The following is a 20,987-nucleotide window of genomic DNA, read 5'->3' on the forward strand; positions in this document are numbered from 1 at the left end:
GAGAGATGGGACAATGGCTGCATATTTCTTTGTGAGCCAAACATAGGTAATACACATCCAAATATAACCAATCTTTTGCGTTCACCTAAACTAAGCAAAGTTGGGAGTGGCTGGTATTTCAGTGAGAAGGCTTGTGGGAAGGCTGTGTGTTACTGGCGCTCCCTCTTCATGGGTGTGTAATCTTGGGGAAGTCACAGAGGATGGCTAATTTTACAGGTCAACTTCACTGGGCCGCAGGGTGCTCAGATGTTTGGTTCGACACTATTTTCTGGCATGTCAGTGAGGGTGTTCCCAGATGAGATTAATATTTGAATCAGTAGGCTGAATAAAGATATTGCCCTCCCCAGTGTGCGTGGGCCTTGTCCAATCCATTCAAAACCCAAGTAGAATAAAAGGCTGAGTAAGGAAAGAGTCTCTCTTCCTGACTGTCTTTGAGCTGGCCATCAGTCCCCTCCTGCCTTTAGACTCCGACTTGGACCAAAACTTATGCCATTAGCTCTCCTGGGTTTCCAGCCTGCCAACTGCAGATTTTGGACTTCTCAACGTCCATAATTGTGTGAGTGGATTTCTTATAGTAAATCAACCCTTTACCCCCTGCTCCTATTGGTTCTATTTCTCTGGAGAACCCAGACTAATACATCATGTTTTGAAGATCTGAGTTACAGAACTCGGTTTTCTCAGTGCCAAACTGCGAATAGTGACAAGACACATTTTGTACCATTTTCATACAAATAGTTAAATAAACTACCTATAGTAGGATATAATAGTGTGTTTTGCTATGTATTATTTTAAAATAAAATGTCCCACATTCTTCTTGTACTTATGAGGATATCCTACATAGTCTTTGTATCTCATGACCTAGTGAGTTGCCTTGAAAATGGTAGGTTCCCAATTTGTCTTAGGAATTGTGGCTGATGACAGCAGGAACTTGGGGATGCTTATGTTCCTGATGATGTTGCTGCTGCTCAGATGTGGGCACAGGGTAGTGACTCATTCTCCGTGCCTCATGTCACCTCTGATGTTTAGCATGTGTGTTAGTTGAATTAACAAATGACTTGGCCAACTAAGTCAGGTCTCAGAAGAGGAAAATAATCTGAGCAATGGATATGACACTAATGGGCAAAAGAGAGGTGTATTACATGAAATCAAAGCCCACAATTCTTAATTCTAAAATATTAATCGAGTACCTGCTATACACCAAGAAGAAAATGCCCAGAATGGGGAATATAACACTTGGACTTGTAGTTTATAACTATCCCTTCTAATAAAAAGTTCTTATATTTCAATCTTGTTGAAAGGTTCTATTGTATCCAAGAAAATGGTCTCAAATGTTTTCTAGAAATAGGTGAAGTTGAAATGACAATGACAACCACCACCACAACAATAATGATGTTTAAGCCATAGTCTCCCGCAAGTAAAATAGATTCCATCTATGCGAAAATTGGCCACATCTGTTGTGGTCAAAAGATAAAAGATGCAGAGGAGGATGGCTGGGAATAGGGGCCAGAAACCACTCATTTTAGAATATAACTTAAGTGTTTTGAAAAATCATTCAAGTCAATCCCCTATATATCAAGCATTAGGTTGCAGTGAATGTTTCCACCCTGGGGTCTTGCAGGCTGGGGTTGACAAGAAGGTGACGGACAGCTGCAAAAATGGCACTGATGTAACACTCAATCTCCCCAATAGCCTTTATCAGTGCTGCGGCCTCCTTGCTGGAAACAAGAAAGTTCCAGAGATTATGATTCATGCCACATGGAAAGAGACAGTGAGCTGTGTTGGAAGGGATTTAAGTAATACCCCCTATGTCATCATCTGTCTTGCCACACCAGCCTCTTGCAGACAATAATTAATAACATGTATCTAAATTGTTTCCATTCCCTCTGTCCTGGGGGCCTTGCCCCTTCTTCCTACACAGCCCCTGCTCCCACCCCTCTTCTTCCTATGACAGATGAGTCATGAGAGTCCCTCTGCTTCCTACATGATCACACCACATGAGGAGCCTTTCAAACACACCAGTGCCCAGTGCAGGTAGGTGCTGTTCCCTCAAACTTTCCACCATGCAGCTCGGGACTTGTCTTTACTTAGTCTCCTTGGCCTATGTTTTTCTATCTTTCTAGGGCCCCTGAGATTTGCCCTTTGTTCCTCTCCCAGACTGATTTCAGACGCTGTGACTGACAATTCTGGTGTATGTTTCCCCTTGCTTATCCCCTTCCCCAAAACGATGTCTCCTGGTGATGGTCTTATAGATCACATCTATCTGTCTGTCTATCTATCTATCTATCTATCTATCTATCTATCTATCTTCTTTCTTTCTTTCTTTCTTTCTTTCTTTCTTTCTTTCTCCTTCCTTCCTTCCTTCTCTTTCTTTCTTTCTTTCTTTCTCTTTTTCTTTCTTTTCCTTTTTTTTTTTTAGTTTATTTATTTTGAGAGACAGAGAGAGAAAGAGAGAGTTCCAAGCAGGCTCCACACTGTCAGCACGAGCCTGACACAGGGCTCGAACTCATGAACTGTGAGATTATGTCCTGATCCGAAGTCAGATGCTTTACTGGCTGAGACACCCAGTTACCCCTAGATCAGGTATTTTTATTCCTTCCCTTGGGTTTGTCCTAATTCCTCCCCAGGGACTTGCCCAAATGTTCTCCCCATCCTAATTATCACAATGGGCCTCCTTTTTATAGAGTCGATGCTTTTGTAATCTTGGTAACTGCTCATACTGTAATAAACTCAAAGAATCACCTTCAAATTTACATCACTTAAGCTGTATCCTTGTGATGAAACCAATACTTATGGAGGAACAGACAACTGGAAGGAACATCAACTACAACTGAATCTAAAACAAGCCAGGTGTGGGCCTTCTTTATTTCTTGTCTCTAAGAAATAAACTTTGTGGTCCATTCCCGTTACAGGAAAAAAGTTTAGATTGGGAATAAGCAAATAAACACATAAATAAACAAAATGAAATGATCCTAAATCCTATTTTCTGGAGACAGGTATTGTTAACATTTTAATATCTATTCTTTGGGAATTTTTCTGGGTATAGTGGATACAGGGTACGTAAATAAATAGGTAATCATATACATATGCACGTATACATGTATTTACTTAATATATACAGAACTTATTCTTTATAAATAGCATAAACATATGTGATTAGCCTACCAGTTACAAATGGGCTATGTTTTCACAACTTCTTTTTACATTTACTATGAGAAGATTTTTTTTTCTCATTGAAACAGTACTATTCCTGGTATTTAGTTTCCTGAGCTAGAACTCAAAAATTAATGTAACCTATGAAGCATAAGAAGAACTTTATCTACTAAAAAATGGACAACACAGAATCAGAAATCCACTTTTCCAATTTTAGTTCTACCATTCCCAAACAAAGCCCCACTACAGGTCAAGTTTCAGCCAAAGTATGTAAGACAAATAGGGGCAAAGCCCCCATTCCTCCATCTTCAAAATAAAGAGAATAATTCACATCTCAAAGGCTCGTAAAAATTCTCCTAAATCACATATATGAAAATGGCGCCCACCTACCAAGGACTCAATAAATAATTACAAACTTGGCATCAGGACCTCCGTAACATCTCTGTATCTCTTTTGAGCCACAGAATCATTGTTCAAGGAGTTTTTAAGGATATTTTGGGTTCGAACAGATTGCAAGAATTCAACCCATAATTTACCAACTGCACTGCCCCAACTTTGTCTAAGCAGCCCCTTCACCCTCATTTCCTGATAGGGTACTAATCCTGAGCCCTGCCTTCACTGAGCTCCTCTCATACCCTTCCTGTTTGCTCCCACTGTAGACACATTGGCCTCAAGAAACTGCCAGAGATTCTGTGTAATCATCTCCTTAGAAAAGGCACTCAGAACCACTGACTGCTGCTCTTTGTTGTGAATGTAAACAAAACACAGCTAAGTTCCCACCACGTTCCAGAGTCACTCCGTGTAATTCCCGCTCTGTCGTCTCTGGGGAGGCTAAATGCCATAGAAGTGATATCTTTCACCCACAGCAACTCATGATTTAATCAGGCCCCTTCTGCCAGAAAGATGGTCAAAAGTCACCATAATGAAAAGAACCATTAACCCAGCCCAATTAACCAGTGACCTATCTGAAACGTCGAGACTGCATAAGTAAGGCACATAGATGTTTCTGACTAATGTTGCCTTTTTGAAAATACAAGTGGATGGATCACTATGTTCTAAGAATTTATATTTTGAGGACTGGCTATTCTCCTGACTCTGGCCAGGTAAGGCTGTCGGGATGGCTTCAATGGAACTCCTTACTGAAGTGGCCAGATACAATCTGCAAGTCACAGAATCCCTGGGTTTATTCATTCAGGAGATGAGACACTCTGGTGTTAGCATGGATTCCGGGACAAGCCCTGAGGGTGATCTTGCTACCCGCAAGATCTCAGGTTTCATATTCCCCAGTGGAAACTGGTCAGTCTTGGCTTCCTTTCTCAAGGGTCTGGCTGGGCCAGAATCACCATCTGGAAATCTGTCACCCATGGGGACTGTTAAGACCAGGCATGACCTTGAGAAAATGCAGCAAGTCAAATGCTATTCCTCTGCCAGTGTTCAGAGTCCTATTGGACATGGATCCCTTTCTTATTAGGTACAGAGCCATTTTGAAATGGAATGCTTTCCTCTGACCTTGCACAGCGCTCAGGTAAGAGTTCCCCTACAGGTTGCTTTATTCTGGCATGAAGGATTATACCTTGCGACAGGAGACAGAAATAGCCTAACAACGTGGACGAGCGAGCTGTTAGAGACATCTGAGATCCTACGCATTGGTGTCAGGCGGGCGCTGCGAGTCTTGCCCTTTTCTCCCGCCCAGTGAAACACACCAGCGTTCGCAATGGAGGAAACAAAGGGAGGCGAATTGGTCCTGCGAGTCCGCGGGGCCATCCCCAATCAGTGAACTTGAAAGAGAACTGCAGCAGAACAGGAAACAGGTTGACATTTCATCATTTTATTTTCCCATCTGTGGGACTATTACAGTTCCCTCTTTATCTGTGACATGAAAGATTAGCCTGTACTTTCATTCTAAACCACTTTCCACATCTGGAGTTTTGAAGTCCTTATCTCTGGCTTGCCACACCTCACATGTGCTTTTTCACACTAGCAACTGGAAAGTGAGGTTAGAGGCTTGTTCGTCATCCATGTGTTTCCTTCCACAAAGAGGCCAACTATGTGCCCCACACCTGCCACTAGACTCAGGGCTAATACATTAGACCTATTTTACTTAAGATATCAAAGACCGTTGGGGCGCCTGGGTGGCTCAGCTGGTTAAGCGTCCAACTTCGGCTCAGGTCATGATCTCATGGTTCGTGGTTGGAGCCCCACGTCCGGCTCTGTGCTGACAGCTCAGAGCCTGGAGCATGCTTCGGATTCTGTGTCTCCCTCTCTCTCTGCTCCCTCACTGCTTGTGCTCTCTCTCTCTCTTTCTCAAAAATAAACATTAAAAAAATTTCATTAAAAAAATTAAAAACAAAAGATATCAAAGACCGTCTTATTAGCTCACATTATTCCAGGCTCTGTGTGGCCTCATAGAGAATACAAATGACGTATTGCCCCTCATATAATTTCTAGATGGAAGGAGTGAGAAGAGTGGTGGGAAAATGAAAGGCTAACTGTTCTCTGAAGTGTTGGTGCACAATTGGCAGGGATGTTTGAACTATTATCAGACATCCATCCCCGCCCCCCTTCGTTCATCCTCACTCAAGGATATGGGAAAGCCGATGTCTGTAACATCATACGGTCATAGTATAATAATCAGGATGACACCACGCTTACCTGGCAGATGTCCCTAACAGCAGAGGAGCTAGAAAGTGAGAACAGAAAGGCCTCTGCATGGCTTACACAGACCAAGTCCATCTGCCAGGCTCCTGCACACCCAAACTCAGGGGCTGTTGATTCTCATTTTAGATGCATTCTCGGAAAGCTGGCTAACTGCTTTTTAAATCCTCAGCAGATTAGAAATAGCAAATTAGTACACTTCGATGCTTACGGGAAAATGACAGCTGTCAGCCTCCCAGGGAGAGAGGGAGGGAAAATAAAAAGCATGAAATGCAGGCACAAGGCCTACAAAAACCTGGCAGACCAGGGAGACATCTTAAAGATGTTATGATGGTCGCAGCCAGTATTCGCATGTAGCAACTCAGGAGCCCATGGTTAACAGGCAGGGATGTGACCAACATATTTTAGAAAGATTTCCATCTAGAATGGTTAAGATTGAAAAAGAAAGTTGAATGCAGTGGTTCTCAACCAGGGAATGATTTTGCCCTCTAGGGGACATCTGGCAATCTGGAGACATTTTTGGTTGTCATAGCCGATTGTGGGAGCGGAGGGCAGGGGTGGGTACTGATGGCCAATGGGCAGAAGCCAGGGACACTGCAAAATACCCTGCAGCGCACAGGACAGCCCTCCCACCCGGAGAAGTATTCTGGCCCCAAATGCACACAGTGCTGAGAATGAGAAACCCTTGTTAATGGAACAACACTGCATTATTTGGAAAATTCACTTAATGTGGCTCATCTCAGATGCTACCGATGCAGGGGAGAAGGGGGCATTACTGTGTCACATCCGTCAAGTTCTTTACACCTATCAAGGCACCTTTGATCTATTTGATCTCCACAATAACCCAACGAGATAGCTAAGGGAGTGAGCACAATTTCACTTCACAGACAGGACTGCTGAGAAACAGAAGGCTAAATGGTGTTTCTAGTGATGAATAGATGTCCTGACTCCTCATTTTGTGCCTGTCCCACAAGACCACTGCTCCTTAGATCTACTTATTTCTAGAACAAAATGGGAAGAATCAAAATAGTGCTTGTTGCTAATCTATATCAAATTTAGTTTTAATAAATTAAAATGCAATCTTGGGACTTAGGTTCATCTGTTCATTCATTTTCCAAAGAGCTATTGAGGGTGGGACATGTGACACGCACAGACACCTCCTCCCTCGAAGCCTGCAGGTCACAAGTACCTTATACTTGCTGACTGGACATGTTGCAGTGAGTCTGGATAATATTCTCCACCAGTGCAAACAAAGCCTTGCAAAATCCCACGTCCTTTCCCTGTGTCCCATAAACCTCACGCTGGAGTCACACTTGATTTCTAAGCAGGCTTTGCACATTTGTGTGATTTATATACTTGCCTTTTCCTCTGCCCCTTGCACTATTTCCTCCTTCTTTCTGTCATCCAGCAAACTCATGTTCATTTTTTGGGATCCAGGATAAATGTTCCCTAATACCAGAGCTGGTAGCTTTGTCATCTGGGCTCTCCTATTATTCTATAAATATCAGAACCACATTAATTACTAGGGGTATTCAATTTATCTGCTTGTACCTCAGTCTGCTACCCTTACACTGAGTCTCTTGAGGGAGGTCATGTTGTGATTTTTTCCCTTTGCCCTTTCCAGATCCTTCTCCACTCTGCTCTGTGCCCTGGGAGGCTCACCCCTGTGAACTGCACCAGGGGTCTCCCTCTTCCTCTGGGTACCAGTGAGGATTTGCCAAAGGGCAGCACCAGCAGGGGGTTTAGAAGTCAGAAGAGGATTAATGGTGGAGTTTATCGTCTTCAGCTATGTCCGGGCGCAGGCCATCCTGGACTATGTATAGCTCACGGCATGAGGCCCATGCATCTCCCAGAGATGGGCGACTCCTGCCGGCCTCTCTCCAGGTCCCAGGCCCTTACTCTTTCCCCTTGTGCATTTAGGCCAAGGGGTGGTAATGGCTCCCCACTGTCACAATGCCCCAGGGTATAGCACCATCCCTTGTGACTTGATCTAAACCCAGTCCATACATTTGCAATTAGCTCCTTTTCAAACCTCTCCTAAAATTACAGAATTTAATTGAGCCACTTTTCTCTTTCTACAACAGTCTTACTCAATTTAGCATCCCAGCATCTAACAATATACAATATATCGAACAAAAGATGTTCACTAAATGTTTGCTAAAAGTGTAAATGAATGAATACAGATGTTACAAAAAATTTTTTTACTGTCAGCTTTGGAATTTTTCATTTGCCAAAATAGCTGCACTCATCAAAGGTTTCGATTTCCTCAGAAGTAGTGAATTACATTTTTGAACTTGACTAGACACAGTACCACTTATTAGCATTGCTGTTCTTTGTCATTTTCAACTTTCAGAAAACAGAAATACGGTGACGTCTGTGCTTTCCCTAGAGCATCTAACAATTCTCCTTCTGAATTCTTCATTACAAACCTCAAACACAACACAAAATCAAAGCACGAAACTGCTGTCCTAACCAAGCCCTGGTCAGAAGACTTCCACCTCTGAGGATACACATAATGACATCTGGGTAGACAAGAAAGGGAAAAAATAAATCCAACGAGCCTCTCACATTTCAGCAAAAGTTTTCACCCAAAGCGAATATGACACATTAAATGAGCATCAGTCTCAAAGACCTTCTTTTGGAGCCTCGTTGGTAGCTGTGTTTTCTAAGTTAGCAAATGCCTGCTGTTAATGTGAAAATTGGTCTCAACTTAATTTGGCAACCAAGAAAACACATTATTTTTTTGTAGCTATTATGGTCCACAGTTAGCACTTTCCCATGCTGTCAGTGACTTGTAGAATTAATAGTCATTACAGCTACTGACCATTTCTGAAGTTTTTTTGCAGGAGGTGATGGGTCCTATACAGGAAACTTTTTAAAGGTGATCTTCAAGACAACACTACGAGGAAGGTATCATCCTGCTGCCCTACAGAAGACACAGATGAACCAAGGGAAGGCTACTGGAAGCATTGGGATTTCAGTCCAACTATGCTGACACAGAAACCAAAGACTGGAAACTGCCCTTCTGTGCTCGATAGCTGCTCATTCCTCGTATCAAACACAGACACACAGACACATGGGGACGCTTGAAGTTTTCAGTCCATTATATACCCATTCTTTTGGTGTGAAGTGTTTGACTCTTAATCTGTCCAGGAGACCAAGTTGCTTAGTTCTGAGAGTGGGTTTGGGATGATGCTAAAGAAGAAGGTAAAGAGAAAAATAATTGAAAAAGAATGAGAGAGAAGATGAGAAATTTTAAAAAGCAGGTGCCCAAATTTTCAAATGGTAAAGTGAAATCTACCTGGTAACCAAAAGCCACTTGTATTTCTGTTAATAGTCTAAGGACCTTCCCCACTAAGAGACAGAAAGCTCAAGGCTCATGCTAACTTGACTGTCTCTTTAAATGGTACCCAGCACCTAATATATTACATATACACTACAACGCAGAACAGATGGAACAGCATAAAGCAGATGCAGATCTGAAGTCTAAATAGAGACGAACAATTCTTCAGTTAACAACAAGAAAATGAGGTGGCAGCACAGACGACGTGGAAAAGGAGCAGTTGTCATGGGAGAGAAGCTACAGGGAAATGTACACATTATCACAACGGAGCAGTGCAAAAAGACTACTTTGTGGCGAAATGACATCCCCTTATGTCTTCCTGGGGTACAAACAGGCTTCCGTGGAACACTCAGGAGGAAAGCTGAAGGAAATGTGAAAAATTTAAGGCCATGGGTAGGTAAGAAGGGGCAAAAACAAACTACCCAGGGTCTCAACGGACTTCTAAGCAGAGGGCTCAGCTATTACGAGTACTTTCATACCGGGGGGAGGCACCCAAGTAATCGTAACCATGGGCTAAAGAAGAGATGTTCTTTCTCCTAAGTTCTAAAATGTATTAGCTGTATTTTTATAATTCTAACACTTTTACTTTATGGACATTCCCAAACATATACAAAAGTGGTGAGAACGGTATGATGAAATCACATTACAATCACCACCCCATTTCAACAACCATCAACGTCTGCCATTCTTGTTTCATTTCTTACTCCCTAGTTATTTCTCTTGGTATTTTAAACCATTCTAGATAAAATGCTTTTTCTTAGTTTCCCTGTTTATAAAGTGCATCTACTTCCTACAGTTGATGTTGGGGAAAGGTTATAAGATGTTAAGCGCAAAATCCTGACAAAGGGAAGTATTCAATAAATGTGCCTTTTAATTCTTATGTGTGGACACATCACATAAAAACAATGACAGAGGGTGTGGGAAGAGAGGACTTTCATTGTCAAGTGTTGGGATAGAACAAAACAGGACAGGAATATTAGGTGCTTTTATGTTCTAGCATTGTTTTAAGTATTGGCTATTCGGAAATGTGAAACTCTTTGGACACACGTTTAAATGAAGTTAAGTAACAGAATGCTGTTCCAAGGCACAGAGATGTGTACCTCAGAAAAAAACCTATCAGTTTGTCAGTCCACAAGCGCAAGAGCCCTTTTATTCATCGTATTGCCATAAATGCCACCAGAAGATGGGGGAAAATGGCTGCTTAGCTTCAAGGAAGCTGACTTCTATGTTGAAGCCAGAGCTGAAACACTTCAGGAGAAAGACCCCAGCAAAGATAAAGAGGGGCGCTCTTGAAAATACAACATTAGAATCTTGTATGTAAAGGCTTAGGAGGTGCTGAGTAATGGGTCCTGCTCAGAGGCAGCCTGGCACGTAGAAAGCAGTTGGCCCAGCCATTGGGGCGGTGGGGATGGAGATCGTGCTCTCACAGGGCGCTGACAGGAAACACATAAACACTCCTTAAAAGGCTTGCGAAAATGTAAATACATGGAACGGTCCTCTCCTAAGCCAAGAGAAGATGGTTTTAATCATGTAATTTGAGACTTCCTTTACTTGGTGCAAGCTAAAGCCAGATTCCATTGCAATTGAAATAGTGCTACATTCTGTTGCTTAACATAAGTTTCAGTTTTATTTTCGGTTTAAGTCCAAGTTTCTTACTCCGTTTCTTAAGAACACCTGCAAAAATTAACACAATCTCCTAGCTAACGCTCTATCCTAGTGCTTCCTGGTATCCCCCCCCCCCCGCCCCCCGCCGTGGCTTTTGAACTATTGGCAACTTTACCATCCTTGGAGGGGTCTTGGTAATATCAACACTGGCACCACCTCCTCCACCTTCTGTCCCTCCCAAGATCCCCTAAAGGATAGGCTCAAATCTGGGATTTCTGGCCATATTTATAAAATTTTCCACTCTAAAATGTGTCCTCATGTTTCATTTTAATGACATCGGTAATCATGTATTAGAGTAGTCTTTTGGCTTTCACAGCCAAAAAGGGAGGACAAAATTGTTATTCTAGAAAACAGTCTTCAAGCCTAGGTGACCCATCACAAGGTCTTCAGGATACTCATAGCTGGCTGTTTAGGATAACCATCAGCATGAAAATAAGATTGTGGCCATATGCACAAGGGTGAGATGGGTGAAGGCAGAGGCCAGGGGAAGAACGTGAACTCGAGGTACTGGAGTGACAACTGAAATCTTTAGGATGGTGACACGGACACCTGCATGGTTTTGTATGTCTGCCCAGGGAATTCTGAGCCACGCCCAAACTTACATTCCCCGCAGCTGTTCTTACCTGGTTGGAGAAGTAACTGCCGGAGAAGGGAATGACACAGTTTTGGGGACCTGGAAGCACTGCAAGGGAAGGACTTAAATTGAGACATAACTGCCCTGTGTAGCGTGGGAAGGACCACCAACAGAGTAAGGTTAATTCCTCAAGTACCTTCCTATTACCTCTACTATATTGCTCTTCACGTGGCCATGGCAAGTTTTATTATCCCACAGGGCAGGGCTCAGGTTATGTTGCCATTCCTTCCAATGATGATTGCCCGAGGGAGGAGAAATGGGCTGAGATGAGGCATTTTCCTAATGAGAACATCCACAGGCCCGTTATCCCGGCCCTACCATCACTACTTAATCTGCGGAGTTTTCTCAACTCTCCTTAGGACTTGTACATCTTCAAAACGTCCACAACTGCCTAATTGATTAGGACTCGGCCAGACAGCTCCAGGTGGCTAATTGGTAAAGCAATCTCTCAAAGAGTATTCGTCTTTAATTGTGGGCATTTGACATCTTTATGTAGGTTTTATGAGATATTAAATGCATTTTCAGTAGATAGCCATTGAAGCCATATGGCAGCCCTGAATATGTGGAACAAATTGGACATAATGAAGCTTGCTTGCTTCCTTATTTATTTATTTATTTAAGAATAACAAGATGTACTGTTGAGGGTACTTTTTACAAGTTGAGGCTAGAAATTCCGGAGTCTAGGTAGTATAGAAGACATTCTCTCGTTACTGCTTTAGGATAAATGGAAGAAGATATAAGGACCGACAGAGTCCAAAGAGCAAGGAGAGAAAGAGATTCAAAACCAATTTTCCATATTCCAAGAGGAACATCAAAGACATATAATAAAACAGTGCATTGATTGTGTGCCCTTTTTTTCACCTAATAAGTCAGCTGGAACTAGAGTCCCTCTCTTTGGGTCCATTCATTTAATTCAATACTTATTTAGAGTCTATTAGTATAGCAAGTGATATGGATCATACTCATAACAGGTTCATGAACACTTAAGTGATCCATGAATGGGCATCAGGGACTCTGTAATTCTCCTAAAGTGTATGTAAAATCTGTGTACAGGAATGTTTCTAAAGAGCGAGTCCACAGCTTTAATGAGATTAAAAGCCTCATAACTGAAAAAAGGTCAAGAGCCACAAAGCTCCACATCCAAGACTGTAAGGCATACAAATGTAAGACACTAAGGTGAGTGAGCAGTGAGTGCTCTCTTCCCCACCCAGCCGTTTTAAGTAAAAGGTGTATACTCGGGTTATGCTGAAGAAAGTAAGGAGAATCCATAAACCCCAGAAAATGTTTCACATCTAATGTTGTTATGATTCTCAGAAAATAATTTTTTGTTATCTGTAAGATCAAAAAATGTCCTAAAGAAATACAACCCAAAGTGGAAGATAAATAAAATCAGTTACAAATGAGAGGTTTGAGAAGGCTGAGGCCGTCTAATTCCTATGATTTTTTTTTAAATTTTTTAATCATTATTTTTAAGACAGAGACAGAGACAGGCTATGAGTGTGGAAGGGGCAGAGAGAGAGAGGGAGACACAGAACACAAAGCAGACTCCAGGCTCTGAGCTGTCAGCACAGAGCCTGACACGAGGTTTGAACTCACGAACCACGAGATCATGACCTGAGTCAAAGTCGGATGCTTAACCAACTGAGCCACCCGGGCACCCATGGTTCCTATTATTCTTAAGCTAGGGTATATCATTTTTGTCCACCTGGGATGAAGGCATCACTTGAACAACATGTGGACAGAGTGGGTTTGCTAGGAAAGACGTAAACATGGAGAGAACATCATTCTCTGTTCCTCCTCACCTCTGGCTGTTGAACAAACACTGGGTCGGCTTTTCAGCACATACTGCCATCTTATTTTTATTAATTGGTCTGAAAACAACAAATAATACACAGATTTTAAATCAAAGATACTTAGGCCTAATTTTAAAGAATTGAATTGTTCTACAGGATTTGCCATAAAAAAAACCCTACGATATCCCTCTTCCCTGTCCTCAACTGCCCCCCCCCTTCCCCAGCTTATTTTGGCATTTACTTCTTTTTATCTCTTAATCACATACTTATATCGCTACTTCAAAAAAATTTTTGAGAGAGAGAAAGTGAGCGGGAAAGAGAGGCAGAGGGAGAAAGAGAGAGAGGGAGAAACAGAATCTTAAGCAGACTCCACGCTCACCGTGGAGCCTGATGTGGGGCTTGATCCCATGATCCTAGAATCATGACCTGAGCAAAATTGAGAGTCAGATGCTCAACCAACTGAGCCACCCAGATGCTCCTATATGGCTACTTTAAAGTGTCCAGCTTGAAAAAATGGGTCTCACACTGTGAACAGCAGACTTACACATGTGCTTTCCAATCCCTCTTCACCCCAATAATTTTCACTAAACCAAGACACAGTGTTTACATTATTATACTATTTAAATGCTACCCAAAACTGAGCACGGAGTGAACTACTATCAGGATTCCTCCCCTGCAGAACTACTCTTTTCCCAGGAGGTAAAATTATCTGGTTTCTTAATATGTTTGGTTTTCTAAATACTTACGGCTCACTCCGCCCCAAACTCTTCACCATTTATGTAAATACGCTGTCAAGATGTCCCATACTTTAGGTATTCTACCAATCTCATCTTCCTGGAGAAGCCTCTCCTGGAGCCTTGTTCTCAACGGAGACTGGTGCAATCCATTCCCAGAGACTATTTTACCCTCTTCAGGAACAAATCTTCAGCCATTGGCTGGGGCAGGAGCGTGGGGGTCTCCTGAATCAAATATGATGAGTGGGAGAGGGGGTGTGGGGTCTTGTTTATTCTCAAACTTTTCAGTGGTCTTCTTTATTTTAGCTCAGATATTAATATCTTGGGTCTGCTAATGAATTTACCATATGTCTGTCTGTTTTCCAGCTTCCAAAATGTGTGTACAGCCATCCTCCCTCTGGTCTCATGTCTTGATAGATTTATGTCCTTAACCTGTTTCTTTGCTGCTTTTCTTTTTTTTTTTTTTTTTTTTTTTTTTGGTAGACAACAAATGTATAAGTGTGTATCCAATCTGCCGTCATTGTTTTTGACAGTGTTTTAAAAATCAATATTAGCGAGAACCCAGGCACCTACTTTAAGTAGGCATCTCATCAACGGCTTTTTATAAGACAATAGCCAACATATGCTTATCAGTTAATTTACAGGTGAAGAAAATGAGGCGCATTCTCCTTCAAATATGTCATTTGCTAGATTGATATAAATACAGAACACCTTATGCCCAAGTCCTTTTTTTCGCTTAACCTTCCTAATTGTAGGCTTTTGTAGAGCATTGCCTTCCTGATAGTCTACGGCTGCTTTCAGGTCCCAAATACCTGAGAATTGCTTCAGTCAATCGATACCTCTGTCATGCTCTATTACAGCTGATCAATATGGACAAGGATGCAACGAGCTGGAAGCAAGATGTTTTATTCAATCAAGTTTTTGGTCTCCTTTATTGACCCCAATACTAAACTTCTCTGTTTACAAAACTTCTATACTCCTCTTGTTTTATTCCAGCTAGCAAAAATTGTTCGCATAAAAACACCTGCACATGCCTTCCTTCACGGTTTCAGACTGAGTCCCTCATGCTGAACAGATTTGGATCCTAGACTCATCTCTGCCTCTATTTGTGTCTCCCATTTGTGCAGTGGGAGCTGATAAAGCTCACAAACTGGTATTCCATGGGTCTGTTGGAGTCAACAGACATATTTAGTGTGGCTGGCACAACGAAGGAAGTTTCTGGAATGGAACTGTCTTAGCGATAGTGGGGGAGGGGAAAGTACTCCATAATTTTCTGCAGTAATCACTACTTCCTACTCTGTTAACATTACCAGGTTGCTTCACAAAAGCCTATGACTTTTACACTTCTTCAATGTATTTGAGTTTTTTTGTACAATGATTATTCTGTCATATCCCCTTTAGTACTAACTTCCTTTGAGTTTATGGGCACTGTGAATAGTGTTAGCCAAAATACCCCAGAACCCTGGGACAGCAGAGGTAGACCAGCTGTGTGATCACCTGAAGTCAGAATGAGACTGTTATAAAATACAGTGATCTTCCCCTCTTTCTATATGTTTTTTCTTTGATCAAATGCCCAAGAACTAGCTGACTCTTCTTTCTGTATATTTCCATTTCCTGAATAGACATTAGTGTCAGCAATATCATTACCACCCACTTTCTTTTCTATCTCACTCTATATGTTTGTCATATTTAAATTGTGAATTCCCAGAGGGTAGAATGGTCTTGCTTGAGTTTTCATCTTTCGTTTCTAAATGTTTATTTGTATTACAATTTTTGCATTGTACATACAGCATATCGAATGGAAACATTCATTTTTATTTAGTCTTTTTTAGGGAGTCATGGAACACACTGTGTGCTAAATTTTATTGCTTTTTGGAGCCTGGTTATTAAAAGGAAAATAAATGATACAGACATAAGATAGTCTTTCCTAGCAGTCCCCTCTGTACATCCTTGACCATTCTCTAGATCATACACTTGATCTTATAATCCAAAAGACAACAGCAGTGACGTAAGTCCTGGATTACAGAGAGAGAGGACACATAGCAAAAAACAGAAAACAAAACCAGGCTAAAGAAGACATATTTATACTATGACCAGGCCAATGAGTAATTGTATCAGTTGGATATAATTATTGGGTAAGTGAGGGGTCAGAGGAATTTCAAGTTTAAGCCAAATGGATCAGGGGTAAGTTACCATATCTCTCATTATTAGGCTGGGAAGCCATGATTCATTGTTGGAATCAACAATGCACCTATCACCAGCTCAAGATATAGAAAATTAAACATAAGCCCTTCCCAGATCCTGTCCACCATGCTCCCCTCCCATGTAATCAAAATTCTGAATTTTGTGTTAATCATTTCCTTAATTTTCTTTATAGTTTATACACATATTTTAAAGCATACATTGAAATCTTCCTGCTTATGAAATTTATGTAAGCTTCATATAAACGGAATTCCACATACTATATATGTATTCTTCAGTGATTGGCTTTTTTGGTCAATATTATTCATCCATGTGGACACACACAGATATGGTCCATTTGTTTTCCTCCTGTATAGAAGGCTGTTGATGCCACAATTGATTTATCCATTCTAAGTCAAAGGACAATTGGGTAATTTCCAGTTTTTTGCTATTAAAATCAAAGCTGCTAGAAACACTCTGATTGCCTGTCTCCTGATATACAAAGTTATTCTCTAGGTCATGTGTCTCTAGAACTTCCCAAATTACATGGAATAGAAGTTGTGAGCTAGCATCCTCATTTTAATCTTGATTTTAAAGGGGCTTTAAAAAATATTTCACCATTGAATACGATGTTTGCTATAAGTTTTTTGTGAGTATACTTTATCAGATTAAGAAAGGTCCATTTGATTCCTTGTTTGCTAAGAATTTTTATTGTGGATGGTTGTAAAGTTTTATTGAATGATTTTTTTGGTATATACTGAGATGACATAAAACTTCCTCCTCTAATTAATTGACATGATAAATTACATTAAATAATTTTCTAGTAACAAACTAACCTTGCTTCCAGGGATGTACTCAAATTTATGATATATCATTTAAAAATCCATTGCTTAATTTGGCTTGCTAATGTTCTTTTAATGGTTAATGTTCTAGATATTTGAATGGTGTATAATTTTATTTTCTTATACTCTGTGTCAAGTTTTGGATCCAAGGTTAATATTGGCCTTGTGGAGTAAGTTTGGGAATATTCCCACTTTTTCTGTTGCCTAAAAGACTATGTATTTTGGATTGAATATTTGGCATAACTCAAATGTACGACCTTCTGGTCTAGTGTTCTCCAGTAGAAAAAAACATTATTACCAATTTCATTTCTTCCATGGTTAAAGGATCATTTTTCTTCTCAAATTAGTTTTGACAATGTGTTTTTAGATTGTCCATTGTACACAAATTTTCAAAGTTATCTGCGTAAAGTAGTTGATAATTCGCGTTATCTGATTAACATCACGTGCCCTTTATAGACCCTTTGCATCTTTTATGTTATTTGTGCAATTTCATTTTTTCCAATCTTACTAATTCATTATTCTTTTCACAGCATTGGCTTTTGATGTTGGTGATCCTCTATTTGTGTTATCTTAGTTTTTTCCCCATTATCTTTGGGTTTACTCTGCTCTTTTTCTAAGGTTTTCAGTTGATAATTAGCACTAATTTTTTTTCTGATATAAGCATTCAAGGCTATCAATTTCTTATTAAGTACTACTTTAGCTTCATCTCATATATTGTTTAGTACTTATCATTTCCATAATTCTTATTATGATTTTATTATGATTTGACCCAAAGGGTATTTAAAAGTGGGTTCTAAAATTTCTGTATGTATCCATTTGTTTTTTTATAACTGATTTGTTCATCTTCTTATGGTAAAATGGATTCTTTACTTTTTGTAGAGATGGGCTTTATGCCTCACAACATGAATAATTTTTATAAATTACTGTGTCTTCCTCCAAGGAATTTCTATTCCCTGTTGGAACAGTGTTCTCCATATGTCCTTGAGGTCAGGCTTATTCTTTGTGCTGTCCTACTTTTGTATATTGTACTGAAAACCGTTAAGTAACAACTTCCTACTATGATGTGGGTTGTATATTTTTCACTGTAATTCTGTTCATTTGTTTTTAGTATTTGAAACTATCCTATTCATTATATATAAACACAACATGATTACAGTGTCCTGAGAAATGTTAACTTTCAAGAAAATTCACCTCTTTAGCGTACTATTTTTTGCCTTTGATAGTATCTTTGCTTGTTTTATTAATGATGGCTTCCTTTAGGTTAATGTTTGCCTGGAACACCTTTTTCTAACCTTTACTTTTGACCATCCTGTGTCTCTTATAAGCAACATATAGGTGAATTTTGTGTGACAGTGTGTGTGATCATGTGTGTGTGTGCGCGTGTGTGTGTGTTTTAACTGGTCTGACAATCTTTGTCTTTTAACAGGGAAGGATAATGCAATTGCATTGATTTTTGGTTACTGAAATATCTGGATTCATTTTTCCAATTTTATTTTGTGGCATCTGTTCCACTTTTCACTATTTCTATTTTATTACCACTTTTCCTTCTTGACTTACTGAGGTTTTTTGCTTTTGAAGTATTTCTTCTATGAGCTTAGAAATTATAGACTATGTAGAATTTAAGAAAACAGCCGAACATAGGGGAAGGGAAGGAAGAATAAGATAAAAGCAGAGAGGAAGACAAACCATAAGAGACTCTTAAATACCGAGAACAAACTGAGGGATGCTGGAGGGATTTGGGGTGGGGAAATGGGTTAGATGGGTGACGGGCATTAAGGAGTGCACCTGTTGGGATGAGCACTGGGTGTTACATGTAAGTGGTGAATCACTGGGTTCTACTGAAACCATTATTACACTATACATTAACTAACTTGGATTTAACTAAAAAGAAATTATAGACTACAGGTACCCTCCATCACCTGGAGTCACAAACAACAGCTTTTCTGTGGTGTGGGTCTTTTTTTTTTTTTTCCTAATTCACCTATTAAGCATGTCACCTTTTGGGGTCCTGGCTTTTGGTAAAGGATTTTTTGTAAAGATTCAACCTCCCATCCTGCTCAGTATCCACTTTAACTCCTGTCCATCCTTCTCCCATCCTGGTCATAGTGCTAAAACTTAGACCAGAGGATGCCAGCTGTAAAATCTGCTTACTCCTGTGAAGTAGAGTTTTCTGGATGTTCCTTGACTTTGACTGTTCTCCCCTCTATCTCTGTATCTATCTGTCTACCTACCTACCTATTTATCTATCATCTAGCACATTTAGGTGCAGACTGGGAGGGTTTCCTCTAAATATTTGGCCATTAATCTTGCTAGAAATGGAACACCACACTTTGGTTCTGATGCAATCATATCCTTATGTAGTTTTGACAGGTTTATGCAAGCCTGGGACAAAGGGGAAAAAGTAATATATTTGATTTGTAGGTCTCCTGCAAAATTTGCAGGATTAAACTCTCAGATGATATTCTTTAGGGAATCAAGGAAACAAAAGGGATGAACCCTAATAAAATGCCTTCCTTCCACTATGCATATTATGTTCGTATACTCACTTTATTTAATCCATATAACGACTCCATGAGATAGTTATTATTATCCTCATTTTATGGATGAGGTACCTGAGACCACATTTTGAGGATATTAAATTACCGAATTGGGATTCAAACTCTTGCCTATCTAATTCCACAGTCTGTACCCTTTCCTGAGTTATGCTGCCTTTCTCCAGAGGGCTCAGAGGGATTCTTTTTGGAGCTGGTAAAAACAATCCTGGTTAGTCTTTCCCTGGTAATTTTCATAGCAAACAATGCAGCTATTTACCCAGCGTTGGTTAGAACTCTGCTAATTGCTAGCACTCATTCTGTTAGCAAACATGGTATTTATTGACTCCAGAAAGAGTCCAGATTGTGGGAAAACATAAACAGTGATAAAATACACAAATGCTTTCAAAGCAAACCTTTGTTTGGGCCCTAGTGTCAAACAGTTTTTATTTTTAATTGTCATTTTTACTTTTGACCAAATCTCTCCCATTCAATACTCTTTAAACCCCTGAGAGTAATTAAGCCTTCCATAAAATCTCCTGATGTCAGTTCATAAACTAAATCTCATAATACACACACACACACACGTATATATGTATATGTATACATATGTATATATGTATATATATATGTATGTATATATGTATACATTTGTTTATGCAAGTGCCTATGCAGCCCTGCAGGCCAAGCCTACACTGTTACTGAAGGCCACCTTGCCAAGTCTAATGGATGACCCAAGAGTGCCATAGACAAGCTAATCTTATTTTATGCCTCTGCTTTATCACCATGGAACTTACCTCAGGCAAAAGGTTGAGAAAAAGGCTCTCTCTCTCCTTGTCTTTCTACACATCCCCCTTTCCCTAGCTTAACCTGAATGTCTGAAGTGTATCCAAGAGAGCTCCAGCATCTTGGCAGCTTAGAGAACAAACCATAAAGATGGCACATGGGCCCGTTTTCCCTGGTTATGTCACTAGACCATTCACTGGTCATTGTCTGCCTTGCCAGTGGAACATAACCATTTCTGCTCAAAACCAGGTTGGAAGCAACATACTCTGACAACTCACTCTCGAGACATATGGCAAGGGGTTAGAGTTTGGATCACTGTAATTTAGGGGTCAGTGATCACAAATGCAAAGCAAGCAAGGCAACTTTTCTATTTCAAGGCTTCATACATGATCAAAGACACCAATATGGCAGTGTAAAGTGAAGAGAAGTGAAGGTGCATTGTTTCCATGACATGTGGCCATATGTATCTGCAAAGTGGCTCCTAAGATGTTGTCATTCCCTGGCTTATAAAAGGCTCTAACTCCTTTGTGCAAGGTTTGCCCCCAAATACGATTTAGAAGGGAAAAAAGTATTAGCATGCTCTCCCAGTGGATGTCTCTAGTTCTGTTATTAAAACGAAATGGGTGTGTTTACATAATCTGGGTATTCAGGGAAAAAATTACGCAGTTCTGTG

At 40.4% G+C, this 20,987-nt stretch overlaps 1 protein-coding gene across 8 annotated transcripts in view; it reads right to left on the reverse strand.

Annotated features, from left to right (window-relative positions):
• SAMD12 (sterile alpha motif domain containing 12) overlaps positions 1-20,987 on the reverse strand; it is a 384,154-nt gene that overhangs the window by 54,205 nt on the left and 308,962 nt on the right. For 3 of the 8 annotated variants that reach the window (XM_047842709.1, XM_047842704.1, XM_047842707.1), the window contains 2 exons: positions 13,250-13,318; positions 11,437-11,495 (listed from right to left, as the gene is read on the reverse strand). The exons of 4 other annotated variants lie outside the window; for them this stretch is intronic. In XM_047842709.1, coding sequence (XP_047698665.1) covers positions 11,437-11,495; positions 13,250-13,318 — 128 coding nt within the window. The remainder of the gene's footprint in view (positions 1-11,436; positions 11,496-13,249; positions 13,319-20,987) is intronic. One more of the 8 variants, XM_047842708.1, reaches the window with a different exon arrangement.

This window comes from Prionailurus viverrinus, chromosome F2 (genome assembly GCF_022837055.1).
Source record: "Prionailurus viverrinus isolate Anna chromosome F2, UM_Priviv_1.0, whole genome shotgun sequence".
NCBI lineage: Eukaryota > Metazoa > Chordata > Mammalia > Carnivora > Felidae > Prionailurus > Prionailurus viverrinus.